Here is a 15,361-nt window from a genome sequence, read left to right as displayed (position 1 = left end):
TATTTCCAGTGATTGTATATATTGCTCTTTCTTGTTTTTTTTTTATTGTTTTTAATGAAATATTATTTTTTATATAAAATAATTAAGTCTCAATAAACTTTGTTGTTTTTTTGCTACTAGAGTAATGCAATGGCTTTATTCCCCCTGTAAGAATTAGCTTCAATATTTTGAATTTTTAAATTTATTCTTTTTATGGACCTTTTTTTTTGCTTTTTTTTTTTTTTTTTTGTTGATTCAAAATTTTATGTTAGAATTCTTATGATTGTCTTTTTTTCCCTTGTTTCTTATGCATTTCCGATAATATATTTTAGACTTATCATACAAACAGAAAAAAGCAGCGAAATTAAAAGCTTTAGGAGGAAAGTGAGTGCCTTTTTATTTTTATATTAGCATTGTATGAATTTCTTTTATCTTCATTTGCTATGAAATTTTTTAGCAAATAGACTGAAGAATTGTTTGTTATTATCGAATTTAGTTAACTAATGTTTTATGTAAGTAAGTGGATATCTTTTATGTTTGACAAATTAAATTGTTTTACGATGATGGCAGAGGAAAAACTGATGAAACACAAAGTGTTCAGGTGAAAAATGCTAAACTACACTCTTCTTGACATTGTATATGAATATATTAATTTTGTGTTAAAAGATGAGAAGTTTTATATCTATCATTGTGAAGTAGTGTCCTGCACTTTGATGCACATGTATGAAATTGCCGGATAGGCTTATATGGAAAATATTATCTTGCAACTTAACATTAATTTAACAATGAATGGATTTGGGATGAATTGTGAGGCACCACTGTCTGTATTTCATATATTGCTTCATAAATAAATAGTAAGATTAAAATCTTGTTAGAAATATACCATGGCTCTACTAGTAATCATGTAGTTTCAATTGGAATTACATTATCAACATATTTACTTATTTCAAACTGAGCTATATTGGTGATTTATACTGACTCCCTATTTAGTTCCAGTCAATCATCATTTAATTTCATAATTTTTGTCGTACAATGGTCATTTTTTACACACAAGGGCATTAGCCCGGGACATACAATTTATTTTTGATTCTGAACAGCAGCCTCTTTTATACTGACCGAGAGGTTGGTGTGCTAAACCCTCAGTGTGGGACTCCCTGCTGTAGCAATTTTTTTCTGTGGTCATGATGCCATACCTGTTGTATCTCTGTGTCAGGAAAGTTTCTGACAAGGATGAACCAGGTATGAAACTCGCGACACCTATAAACATCCTTTGGTACTGTAGGTGAGTATCTTATCTACCTCTGGGCTACTGCACCCTTCAGTTAATACAGTCAAACCCTGCTAAGGCAAACCTTCAGATGCACTGACCAAAATATTTGGTCGTATCATTAAATGTTATTGGAGACCCAAATTTTCAATCCTTGAAGTTTGCTGCAACTGGGTTGCAGCAAACTTCAAGGTTAGAACAGTTGCAGCAACTGTTCTATTGTGAAATCGATAATGATATAAACTGGATTTTCAGTTTTAATTATTGATTTGATCATTTTGATTATTTTTGTCACACCATGGTCATTTTGTGCTTAAGTGTTAGTTATTTGAAGAATAATTGTATTTTGGTGGATTTTTTTTGAATATCTTATTATCATATATAAATCTTGTCTTTTTATTAATAAGGCATTATTTAATTTCAGCTCGTATAACTGGAATACCTTATTTCTTGGTTTAAATGCAGTAGCTGATGCAATATCCAAACACTACAACATTGAGAAATCTACTTTATTAAATGAAGTGAGTTTTAAAATACTACTTGTTTCACATTTGCACAATAATTTATTTCATTGATATTTGTAAGTATGCAAAAGATTGTTCATGAGAAACCAAGTTCTTTGTTCACAATACTAACATTTCACATTTGCATATGCATAAATATAGTAATTAATTAATTTAGCTGTAATGATCGATGAAAAAAAAAAACCAAGTCAATGCCTTTTCTAATTTTACAATTTCACTGAAAAATATTATATTTTTTTAGGAAGGTGATGAGAGCTTAGCTGTTCGAATGGCACTTGGTGAAACGCAGCTGGTCATGGAAACAAGAGAGTTTCTTGTAAAAAACAATGTGCAGTTAGATTCCTTCAGCCAAGCCGCTGCGGAACGTAGCAAGACCGTCATTATTGCTAAAAACTTACCTGCGAAGACATCATCCACTGAAATCCATGATCTATTTTCAAAATATGGTACAATATCTCGAGTTGTACTTCCACCATCAGGCGTCACAGCTCTGATAGAATTTCAGGAATCGGTCGAAGCAAAAGCTGCATTTCGAAAACTATGTTATTCTCGTGTGAGTGAGTTTCTTGTACTCTTGTTTACACTATTGCATGGAAGGCATTTGAATCATGATGATAGATTCGCTTTTTGCATTGCTCATATAAATTTTTAATTAGCGTATGTTAATAGTGAAATGTTTTAATGCTGAAGTTGAAATATTTATATTGTGATTTCTCATTATTATTATGAAGCTTTCTTTACTTTTTTTCCCATGGATTTAGAAAATATAATTATCATTATTATTTACACAAATAAGTCTTATGTGATGTATAATCAGTGTTTTTATGATAATTTTTTTTCTTGCATGCATTTTTTAACACCATTTATGATGTCAAAGTTTTTAAGTTTTTTATGCCACATTATAAAAACTATTTTTAAGCTGCATTAAGTGGGGGGGGGGGGAACCGATTTTGGATCATTTTTCATGATACAAATAATAGGTGATGAGTGTCAAACTTGTCTCTCAAAATCCAGAAGAAGAAAAAATGAGTTGAGCTCTTTCCCTCTCTTTCTCCTGGTAACAAAAGACAAAATCTACTCAGAACAGTATTATCAAATTAGCAAAATGCTTATGTTAGGTGTTAGATTGAAACTACTTGTTGGACATGCTTGTTTCATTCAGTGTACTTTGACTTCACTTGAATAAGACAACCATAAGTATTCTTTATGGGCATTGTATAGTATTTTATCATGTGTATATATTGATTATAATTTTTGTTAATTGCATTTTGAATTGGGTTGCTATATATTTTTTTGGAAATATATGACATCCATATTTTTATGGGCATCTTTTTCTCAGCCACCTCGTTGGGCATTTTGCCTGTTGTGGCGTTGTATTTTTATTTGCTTTTATTAAGTTCAAAAAATATTATAGATAGACTGTCAGTACTATTGTATCTTTTTGCTTCCAAGAAACTTGTCTATTGTGTTGAATGTTGTAACTTTTTCAGTTTGAAACATGATGAGATCAGGTTGGTTTTGTGTTAAATCATGTGGAAAATGTTTAGTGTAATGCTTTATTTGTAATTTCTTTGTTATTTTTTTCTTTTTTTGTTGTTGTTGCTCCAAATCAAGTTTGGTAGTGTGCCCTTATATTTGGAATGGGCACCTATGAATGTTTTCAAAGAAGATGCAACACCACCTGTAAGTTTCTGCAATTTCTTATTCATCTGTTGAAAATGAAATAAATTAATGCGCAGCCTGTTCAATAGCTGTTCACATATTTAAAATTATTATTAGTGATCAGTGAACAATTCCCCCCCCCCCCTTGTTTTTAGTTAAGAAGTTAATTTTAATGATATAGTACCTGGATTATTTTGATATCTCATTCTTGTTCATCAATTTATGGAAAAAAAGTTTATTGATTGATTTGGAAATAGCTGCATTCACAAATTCAAAAAAATAAGTAAAGTCTAGAGAGCAGTGGTTCTCAACCTGTGCTGTTTAGAGCTTTTAAGTCATTCTCGGGAGAATGAATAAAGCTTTAATAAAACTAATGAATAAGAATCAAAATGGCTTTGCAGAGTTTTTTAATTGTTTATTTTACTTTACCTCACCCTCTATTCCCCCCTCCCCCTTCACTGCACTGCCCTGCTAGAGATCAAGTATTTCTGTATGGTATTCAACATAATTATTTGTCTAATATATAGTTTCCACATTAAAATTTTAAAATAGAAGAGAAAACTCTTATATAAGGATTCATAAAGTTTTTAAATTTTTAATTCATAAAAAACACTATTGATATTATGGACATACAATAAAAATTAAAACACAAGATATTATTGACATTTTCATGAAAATTTACATGAATATATATAATTTCATTTTTGAGGCTACTGGTGAGGAAAAAGAAGCCAATGAAACCTCTAACAATACTGAAATTGATGAACAAGCTGCAGCTGATGAAGATGAACCTGTGCCTCAAGTAGGAACAACCCTATTTGTGAAAAATCTTAATTTTGAAACAACGGAAAAAGATATGGAGAGGGTAAGTAAAAAAATCTCTGATTTTGACACATTTTTTGCTAAAAATTATTCTCAATGTTATTTCCTTGCACTGTGTAAAAAATTTTGGTAATACCAATTTGATTTTTGAGCCAGGAGACACCTAGACCACATTGCCTTACGGTGATAACGTAACCATTGCCCTTATAGACATGGGTACCTCTGGAACATCTTTAATTCAAGAAATATTCAAATATAATAAGTAAATTGTCAAAATTATGTAAGAGGACAATCCATTAGCAGCATTAACACATGTGTAAAGAATCATTAAAATCATGTTAATTATCTAGTGGCATACTGAATCTCCACGATATCAGAGCGTCTTGTCATGCTAATTGAATTGCTAATTTCTTAAATCTAATGTGAAATCATCCATATAAATTGTCAGTGATTGCTTTAATAGTCAAAATCTGCCAAGAATCATCATTACGATGCAAATTTTGCATACATCATAGTCCCAGTCTGGATCAGTGCCATCTTAACGCATAGGCTCACCCAGGCATGGCCTAGGGGCCTCAAGAGAATGGGGTGGGGCTTCTATAAAAATGAGAACTGATTGGAATTTTCAAAAATTTGCTAGGTAGGGCCTCCGAAAATTCACTTGGCTGAAGGGGTCATGATGCTTTAAAGATGGCCCTAGTCTGGATCAGCAGGCGTTGGTATTGAATATTAAAATGTCTACATTTCTTTGCCTCTACTTGTAAGGCAACTAGTTTTTCTCCTATCCACTATTTTGTCTTAAATTTGTGTATGTGAATGTATTCTGATTCCCGCCTGCATTCTCTTATAGCATTTTAAAAATTATGGACCGTTATATGCTGTGTCTATATCAAAAAAGAAGGATCTTCATTCAGGTTTGTAAACATTATGAAAAATTTCAGGGATAATTTTTTTCCAGTTATGTAAAACATTGCTCAAAGTATTTTTCAAGCCTTTTCTTGAAAGTTATTGGCTAAAAGTTTCCTGAACTGAGTTTCCTTAACTAAAAGCATATAGATGATGCTTGCTAACTAACTGTTTGTGATTGTTTATTACATGATTCAAAAGATTTATGTGAATACATCATCATACATAAATTAATTTTCTTTTCCTCTGAAGGAAATATGCTCTCCATGGGTTTTGGTTTTGTTCAGTTTCGTCAAAAGTCATCTGCAACCAGGGCCTTACAAGATCTGCAGCATTCAGAACTTCAAGGCCATAAACTTGAATTGAAGTTCTCCAATAAAGCCACCATGTAAGACATTATATTTAATGATAATTTTTAAGAACAGACAAGCATAGATCATTCATTAATTTGTAGTGGTCAGTAATGCATCACTATCAGCAGGCAAAAAAAAGCAAACATGTACAAAGCAGGGTTGGCAGGTTTTCAACGCATGGCAGTTTTTGATGTAAAAAACTGTCTGTCAGAAACCTCAAATATTACTTTTACATTTATGAAATTCCCATTGGAAATACACATGTTAATTGTGTGTAATGTTTTAAGTGGCTATGTTAAACAAAGAATAAATACTTAATATGATTGTAAAATAATTTTCTACTCCCTACAGAATTATTTTGGACAATATATATGTATTTTTTCTGGTAAAATATACAATTTGAATAAAGCATAGCATAAAAGCTGAAGGAAAACTATAGAACTATTTGATATTCTTCAATTCAAAATGATTCTAACCTTCCAAAATGTCTTCAACTACTTCTTTATGTGTATAGATATAAACATCTGCTGTGCTCTTTTTATAACAGATCAGTGTTTAAAACACTCTTTTTACACCATATATGTAATGCTAATTTTAGTTATTAAATTACCTAGGTAATCACTGATACTTAAAACATTGCCCTTATTGTGCATAACATTAGGATATATCTAGTAATCAGAATACTAAGTTGTAGGACTGACATGTCCTTTAGTTTGTCAGTGTTCTGATTGTATATGATGCTTAGGAAACTCCTGTAGCTTATTCTTAATGCAAAAGTAAGAAAAACCAAGTTTGACTATGATGTGGTATATTTGCTAGCATTTATATAATGTAATAGTTGGTTTTCCAATTGAAGCTGTATCTGAACGTGCAAAACAATGCTTTAATTATAAAGTCCTGTCAGCTCTGCTTTGATTGAGAATACTCTTTAAAACTCTGGATTTTAAACAACCAACCTAAGCTATATTTAGGTGAGAATGAACTAGTTTAATTATTGTATTAACAGACATTGTATGAGAATTTTTATATGAAATAAAATATTTTGGGCAGATCACAAAATTTATAATATTTAAATAGATATTCTATACTCAGTAATTATAATACTAAGATAGTTTCTGAGGCCAAAAACCTAATACTGATGCCCTATCACATATATTTTGAAGTTAACAGTTTTTCAATTGGTTTCAGAGTTAAGCCAGAAACCTCAAGAAAAATGGCCAAAGCGCAAGAGCAGAAAACATCAAAAATTCTTGTTAGAAACATTCCATTTGAGGTTACAGAAAGAGAGGTCAGAGATCTGTTCAAGTAAGTGTACTGTATCAGTTGAAAGTCTGATCAGTTTTAGAATTTTTCAAAATTTATAGTTGAGCTCATTTATTCTAAATCATACACAATTTTATTCCCAGAGAATTCGGTAACTTGAAGTCTGTGCGGCTTCCAAAGAAAGCAACTGGTGAAGGCAGCCATAGAGGCTTTGGATTTGTGGATTTTGTGTCGAAAAGTAATGCAAAGGTGTGCAATTTTTTTCTGTTTTATTGTCTTGAAAGCAAAAGTTGATGAAATTTGACTAGTTAAGAGATAAGTAATGTTGGTTTTAAATTTGTTTTCCTCTTCAGGTATAAATTTGATGGTAATGCTACTTTATTGAAATGAAAATGAACATAAGGCATTAATGTTGTTTTTGCTTTTAATTCTGATTGTGTTTTTATGATTATTTTTTAATATCTGAATTCATTCATATCTCAATTAATATCTCATTCATAGGAATATGATTCTTTCAGTGTAGAATTTAGAATTTCTTGTTAGATTAAAATTAAGTTTATATTAGTTAAGTAAATGTTAGGAAGATAAACACAAAAAGAAAGCATCATTTAAATTTCATATAGGGGAGATAATTTTATAAAGGTTTTTCATATTTTTTATGATTCAAAATACCTCCATAATTGAATGAAATTTCAAGCAATGGTTCCATTAATTATCCATGACACATGGTAGTATTTTAGTTGTTTGTGTCTTTTCATGCTAATCAGTCTGGTTAATATTGTAAAGTTCTGCTAATATATTTTGAAAACTTCTTTGCAGCTTCAAACCAAATGAAATGTATGAAAAATAAATCAGGAGTATTTTTTTTTAGACAAAACTTTCATTAGATTTGGCAATCTGTATCAATTTTTTTATTTACTAATAGTTACTTATGTATCAGAATTATTGGAATTTTGAAGTAAGGAATTCATCGTATAATAATCTCACTGCATTCACTTAACCAACCTGCAGCTTGGCAAGCTTGTGTTCAAATCATAGAGAAGGATATAATCATAGTCATTGGGATTCGACTGAAACTGGGTTGAAGAACAGCATTTAAAGTGTTTGAGTTAATTTATACAGTGATACCTCGGCTAACAAAAATGATTTGTTCCTTAATCCTGTTTGTTAGCCAAAATCTTTTTGTTATCTGAAACATGATTTCCCAGAGTTTACTGAGAAAAGTTTTTTTTTGGAACACCAAGAGAGCGCTATAAAAAGGGCAAAAACTAATTGAGGGCTAAAATGAACAGCTTCAAAACTGGATAAATGAGAATTTACAGGAAGATGAGAGACCTAATATATTTATATTTTACACTTTTGTGTGTACACTATATACACAACCAACACTAGCTTTAGTAGCTTAAGCTGGTATTGGCACAACCCAGTTGAGTTCGTAGGTGTCCTCATCCATTTGTAATTTAGTCATCTCATTTATGTGATACATGCAGATGGAAAAAATAAGCTCCTAGAATGTCTAGATTCTTCAGTTTGATGCTGTTTCTCGGGCTGAAAGAACGCGGCTCTGAAAACATACTCCCCTTTTTTTAATATATTTTCTATATACATTGAGATGGTTCAAGATGCATGAAATGGTTCAAAAACTTTCAGAAAGAGAAATGGAGGTACAACTGGAAAAGGACTCCGAGGTGAACATGAGTTGATCGGCCTCGAGTGACAGTAATTCTGATGATGATTAGCACTAAAATTTAACTCACAACGCGGCTGTTTGATGTTAGCGTGTGCACCTATATCAACGAAAATGTTTGTTGGCCGAATCTGCATTCGTTAACCGAGGCAGAAAAATCACAAAAGAATCTTTGTTAGCTGAGGTATCACTATAACTTCAGTCCCTTGTCCAGCAATACCCTGATGTGCATAAAATAGTGATGGAGTGAAAAAAAATTACTGAAGCTCTTGGGGCGTGGTAGCCCGGTCGATGAGATACTCGCCTAAAGTACCAAAGGATGTTTAGAGGTATCGCGAGTTCAATACCCGGTTCGTCCTTGTCAGAAAAATCGGCAATAAATTGTAGTTCCCGGTCTAATTCGGTCCTGCGACCCGGGTTCCTGGGTCGCAGGTAAATAAGGATAAGCGACACGTGGGTAAATGATTTCTTAGGTGAGGTGAGCCAAGAGTTTGAGAACCACCGAGTCACGCTATAGGAGGAAGTTGTTTACTCATGTCATAGAGATGTTGGTATGACTGAGTTCAAGCACCCACTTTTCGTGTTGTTAAATTTTTTAAGAGTTGTGTGTATGCGTTCTTCATTCGCTTTTGCTTGAAAGCAGGGAATTTCTAGGTCGTTGTATTAGCCAAACACATTATTCATAAAATGGTCGCCATACTCCAAGGAAAGGGGAAAGAAAAACAATCTTCAATCTTTTCCGGTTGCGTGGTCTATGATTGCAAAGAGAGTTAAAAATTCCGAACTACCCCATCGTCTCGAACTTCCATCCTCTCTCTTGACGCTACTACTGTCGATACTTACGCCATCTACTTATCACTCTTTCCAGTAATGTAGTAAAAGATCGGTGGTGAAGAGAAGATAGGTGGGGACTTAGGCCCCAAGGGAGGTTTTCAAAACCCTTGGTATTGCATTACAGACTCGTAGTCGTAGTTGGGGGGTGATTCGGAGTCGGGTCGTTGAAAAGAGATTATTTTAAAGTCACTGTGGACTCCCATCCGCACCCCCTTCCACGTCCAGGTTAATTCCCAGTTTTTAATTTCCCAATCCGGTGGCAAACAAGAGAAAACGGGGAGACAAAAGTCCGGGTTTTGAGTGTTAGTATCAGGAGTTCGGGATTACAGCTGAATTATTGATACTCCGACGGCAGAAACAAATCGGCCGAACAGGAGGTGGAACGACCCGATTTGTGTCCTTGTTTGAAACGAGGCAGGAAATAGGAAATCGCGTGTCTGTTTTTCGTTTTGCTTCTCTCTGAATTTCTGTGCTAAAATGAAGCGTGTATCTACGATACTTGCTATAGGTCGCGCTTAAAGCGTTCTAAACGTTGTTTCTCCTTTCCCCCTCTTGTCCCGGATCGCTGCTCGCTCATACTTTACTTATTTATTTGCTTCATTCGGGTGAAACCCGTCCTGCATTTTAGAACGGAAAAATTCCAGAGATGAAATTAAATATCTGAGTACTTAAGTAGAGTTCATGTGCTATTCACGAGATGCTTGAAGACTGTTTCATTTCGAAAATATTCGAATCGAGAGGAAAACTCTATTGATGGTTTAAGATGTAATTGATACATGTACTCGATTTTTTTTCTTCTATTTATATAATCAATGAAGCAATTTTTAGTGCATGAATTTTTCATTTCGTAATTCGAAATTTGCCATTAATTTTTACGGACTAGAGCGCAAGAAAGCAGTTGTTATTTTTCTCTCATGTTAATTGAATGCGAATAATATTAGTTATCGGTTGATTGTAGCTTATCAACCATACGATGCATTCAACGTTTAAAATTTTCAAATATAAAACTTTTTTAAAGACTTATCAGTCTTAAGAATTTCAACAAAAAAGTTATTTTAAAAGTAACGTTTTTTAAAATCGTTATGTTGACAGACTTTTTTTATTGTAATGACTGAAATAAAAAGTTTCTGGAAGTTGATCATAGGTTTGTGCGCGCGTGTCGCGATGTTAGTAGGAGTGGGATTTTTTTAACAATATGACTAGAAGTCAGGTGAATGAATAAATGTCATACATCATTCCAGACTAAGCAGAAAGATATCAGAGGATTCAAGTGCATGAGCACAGCCATGCGAAAGTCCCTCCAACGTAATTCTCTAGCCAGTGATCAAGTTGACTGATCACATGCAATATTTGATTATCTGTATTGTAAATAATAAAGTTTGATTATACGTTTTCTTGAAATTGTTACTAAATGGGGAAAAAGTACTTACACGCTTTGTTGTTCCCCCCCCCCCCACCATCTAATAAGCTGGGGTATTTGTGTACATGCTGTTTTTTGGATTTAATTTGTATAGCTTTTGCCATTTTAATGTATGTTAATTTCGGAATTTTACAGAGGGCATTCAACACCCTATGTCACAGCACTCACTTGCTTGGAAGGCGTTTGGTACTTGAGTGGGCGAACCCGGAAATGGATGACGTGGCCGAACTCAGAAAGAAGACCGCCCGAGAGTTCTATGTTGGTAAGAAACGAGCAAATTATTATTATTCGAATCGGTGGACTGATTTGTGAAATACAGTATTTGGGTATTTAAATAATATTGTCCATTGATAATCTAAAGCATAGTTTCCCAACTTTTTTTGTCCCATCGCCCCCCCCCCCCCCAACGTAATCAAACCCATAGGATCCTATGTTATACCCGTAGCTTCTACCGCCTCCCTGGAACATTCCATCGCCTCCAAGGGGGCGTTAACGCCCACGTTGGGAATCACTGATCTAAAGTATAGGTCATCAAACGAATGCTCACAGGTATCTTTCACTTCAGATAGAAATTGTTTGCATACAACTCTGGTGAATTTAAATTATATTCCCATGTTATTCCAAGGGTTACAGTTTCCAACTCTACAATTCTTTTTTTAAATAATGCATTTTTTATCGTTGTGAAAGTATGCTAATGGTATTTTTCGTGTTCTTTAATGTTTATTATGATCCAGAAAAATTTGTAGGTGGAAAAATGTCAACGAACATCTTTTTTTTTTTCGTTTGAGGAAAATTCGCTTGTTTCACCTACAGTTCATTAAAAATCGAACATAAACTCTAAGGGTTCCCAGCGACTCGAATTATGGAAAATATAAAGTATTTGGCAAAGGTCAGGGAAACATGCAAATATTTGATGAAAGTCAGAAAAATTCTGTCAATGAAAAAAAAATTAAACTTGGAAAAACATTTAAAAAGTATAGATTTTTTTTTTTTTTAATTACAGTGTATCCCACTTAAAAATACCGTTATCAAAACTGTTGTAAGTGGGAGTATCAGTAAAAGTTGGGACCGTGAAACATGTCGTATTAAGCGGGAAAACGTTCGAAGTAAAATCGTTATACACAGACATACGCAGAACTTTCTCGAGGGGGGGGGGGTCGAAATTCTTTTCCTTCTGAGGGTGGGGAGTTACGTTTTTTCTTGAAAAATAACACTATAATCTTGGCTTGAGGTTCTAACCCCCCCCCCCCCCCCCTTGCGTACGCCAATGGTTATACATAAGCGGGATTAGAGTTGCCAACTGCTACGGATTGCCCATAGTTTCTAGGACGGCCGCTCTCAACTACAGAGCTACGGGAGATACTCGCAATAATATGGAAATTATTTTTTCTACAGACTTTTTTTGAAAAAAATTTCATTTCTTTGAGTTTCTTGTAGTATTTTAATTATTATTATTTTTAAAAAGCATCGATATTTTTACCAACTAGCTATACTTAGAATGCCTAAAGAACCTTAATAAGATAATTAGGGTCGGTGATCGAATTTACATATGGATCGCCATCAAGATTGTTGCGACGCAACATTGCAAGGAATGCGCTGAATCTTTTATGTTTTTTCAAGAGATCTGTGTGATCTATCTAGAAAAATTGTTGTGTTAGCATACTGTACACATTCATTCCTGAACTGGGATTCGAACCCAGACTTGCACAGCCGAAGACTAGGATGTTAACCGCTCCACGGCCAGGTAGCAATACTTCACCCTTTTCGTTGAAATAATGAGCTAATTCAGAACGAACTAATTCCATGTGTGGGTGTGTCTTAAACTGAAGTATGAAGTATTTCGATTTTTTTTGAAGTATGTGACATATTAGTGACAATAGCTAGTCTTTGTGCTTCGCCGACCGAAACTCTTCTACCTATTTCGGTCATTTATCGGATTACGGCAAATCTGACATAGCGAGTGTGCGGAGGAGATGGGACGAGGTTTTCTTCATCGTTTCTTCATTACATTTAGGAGACTGGGAACGCGTCGGTTGCGGTCTCTCACAAGACAGCTTTGGCGAAGTGTAAAACTTCTGTAGAAAAGTATGACGGAAACTCTTTTACTCGTGATGCATAGTTTTCTGCCAACTTATACTTTCTTGTTACATTTTGAGGGAGGAAAAAAAAGTAAGTGGGTGTATATAAGTAGTCAGCATGTGATTTATGTCTCTTTTAAACAACGTTGCGTGTAGCTTGTTTATGGGTTATGTGTGTTGTGTGCGGGGTAGTGAAGGTTCTTTTGAGTACACTGGGTTTTGTGATACGTTGTTGAAATTGCTCTCAGAAGAATTTTTTTCCTCAATTTTTCTTGTGTAACACTGCATGATATGCACTCGCGTTGCGAAAATTGTATTATAGACTGGCGGTGGATCTCGAGCAAGTAAAAGTTTTGGGTGCCAAGCAAGAGTATGTTTCGCTCAACTTTTTTTTTTCTTAGCACACCTTCTCTTCAGAATTTGTGGGTGATCAGTTATAACAAATACTGAATGTATACTCGTTGTTGTTGTGGGTGTAGCAGTTTGGTGGGAGTGCTTTAAGTTGAACGCGGTTTACACTGAGGTTTTTTTTTTTTCGCTCATCCGCATTCTTTGGTGGTGGTACTTTTTGAAGGGAACCCCGTTCAAGAAATTAGCTTATAGATGAGCTGAAGAGGGGCGTGTTTCTTTGTGTTTACAGACTTTTTTCGTAATATTGCGCCAGTTTGTTATAGGATCTATTATCGTAGTAGGCTGGGTGCACTGGTCATACTGTTACAAGGCATACGATGTGGTGTTTGTATTTTTTTTTTTTGTGCAGGTGCACGTGTTTTTGCGTTGTTGTTGATCGTAGTGATTCCGTGAGGGCGTAATGTGCTCTGCATATCCGTGTTATGAGGCGGCGCTATTAAAAATTTGGCGGAAAAAATCTTAATAGCTTTCTGCGCAATTGTTGCCTTAACGTGAATATTTGATTAATTTGAAATTGATTATATAATTTCAAATTTTCCAAAGATTATTGAAACGGATTTTAAAAAATTAGCTTCATTTTTTTTAGTTACTCATTAAAATTTCTGACACTTTTATTTTTCTAAAATATTGAATATTGGGATACAATCCATGAGAACAGATTGAGAGAGAGAAAAGAGTTGTAAAGATTCTGATAAAAGACTAATTTAAAAAAAAATAATTATACAAATGATCAAAAATGTTTTTTGAACATATATTGCCAATGCCATAATTACTGATACAGTAATTTTATGATAATTGTTAAAAGAAATACGTTATACTTTTCCGTTGTCTTAAATATTAAAATATTTTTTTTTAATTTTTATTGATATTTTTTGTTTTCTTTTCAAGCCTATTCAAGATAGAATATTTTTAAGTTCAAAATTGACAATAGAATATCAAGTGAATAGTTCGAAATTTCATTAAAGCTAGGCTATTCGATTTCCTTTTCTTTGAGATTCGTATCATTCGGCAATTATTTAGAAAAGTTAATTTATTTCGCTCAAGTAGAAAAAACTGAAATGAAAAGGGTGCTCTTTAAATGAGCACTGCTTCATATGAGACAAGCTTTCTGAAAACTCCAATCTTTTCCACAATGAAAAAAAAAAAAACCCCTTAGGTGCTAAAGCTCATTGAAAATGCATCTTTCAAATTCATATATCATCGGCATCTTAACCTTAAGGCTTGTCTTGTTCGTTGTATCATTATAAATCAAGTTTTTTTATCCCTTGAGGAGGACAAGGAATGTGATAAAGCCATACATAGTATTAAAAAATATATTAAATTTTTCCAAAAGAACAGCTGCACGGATAGTACAGTCAAATGGCCGCACCCATGTCAGAAGCAATGCAACAGGAGCCATTCCAAATTTTTTATTTTAATTTTTTTCCCGCCCATAAAAGTTGATATTAGTTTTTTTAGAGACAGAGCAATAGTGAAAAAAAAAAAAGCGTAGGAGCGGCATGTGAAGTGATTGAAGGCAAAGGGGCGGAGATAGAAACAATGCTGAAGGCGATTTCTTGAAGGAAACAGAAAGGGGGGGAAACATGCACACTATTTTATTTTTATTTTTTTTCTCTTGAGACAGCCTCCGATCATTTGTTATGTCTGAAACTGTCATATAGCCCAATATGATTTTTTTTTTCCAGTATCAATACTTAGATTTAATACGCTTATAAAAAAAGAATCTTACAAAAGATTTTTTTTGCATTTATATTTTGTTTCAGGAAGCTATATAGGTATAGTTTTGCAGGGAAAAAAGGGCACAAGAGATTTTTTTTTCAAATTAACAATTTCTAGATAAAATGAAACCTCGCTACAACGATACTCGGTAAATACGATACCGCAACGATTTTTTTTAAAAATCTTGTTTGAAATTGCCCATTGCCTCCCCAGTTTTTGTTCTTCTGAGGAAATACAGCGACATTGGTATTTTGCACCGCTCTCCCCCCCCGAAAGCGTTAATGAAGTTGCCACTTTCTGTGAAAACACAAAAGTATAGTGTGGTTAACTCATATATGTGTATACCTAACTGAATTTTTTTAACTCAGTAGTTAGTCATAACTATTTACGGCCGTTAAATGCTCACAATTTCATTTTCTGGTAATACCGTAGGCCT

General features: G+C 33.7%; 1 protein-coding gene across 2 annotated transcripts in view; it reads left to right on the top strand.

Moving 5' to 3' along the window:
* Nucleotides 1-15,361, top strand: part of LOC149076910 (putative RNA-binding protein 19) — a 47,282-nt gene that overhangs the window by 15,531 nt on the left and 16,390 nt on the right. For both annotated transcript variants that reach the window (XM_089244627.1, XM_089244628.1), the window contains exons 17-26: nt 312-363; nt 1,671-1,767; nt 2,012-2,323; nt 3,385-3,453; nt 4,142-4,297; nt 5,105-5,168; nt 5,413-5,548; nt 6,702-6,818; nt 6,920-7,025; nt 10,853-10,979. In XM_089244627.1, the coding sequence (XP_089100753.1) occupies nt 312-363; nt 1,671-1,767; nt 2,012-2,323; nt 3,385-3,453; nt 4,142-4,297; nt 5,105-5,168; nt 5,413-5,548; nt 6,702-6,818; nt 6,920-7,025; nt 10,853-10,979 (1,236 nt within the window). The remainder of the gene's footprint in view (nt 1-311; nt 364-1,670; nt 1,768-2,011; nt 2,324-3,384; nt 3,454-4,141; nt 4,298-5,104; nt 5,169-5,412; nt 5,549-6,701; nt 6,819-6,919; nt 7,026-10,852; nt 10,980-15,361) is intronic.

The sequence above is a fragment of the Pholcus phalangioides genome, unplaced genomic scaffold (assembly GCF_987345545.1).
Source record: "Pholcus phalangioides strain wild (caught in Gottingen) unplaced genomic scaffold, Ppha-v1.0 ptg000015l_1, whole genome shotgun sequence".
Taxonomy (NCBI): Eukaryota; Metazoa; Arthropoda; class Arachnida; order Araneae; family Pholcidae; genus Pholcus; species Pholcus phalangioides.
Note: the sequence above shows the minus strand (reverse complement) of the source record. Positions and strands in the feature narration are given on the sequence as shown.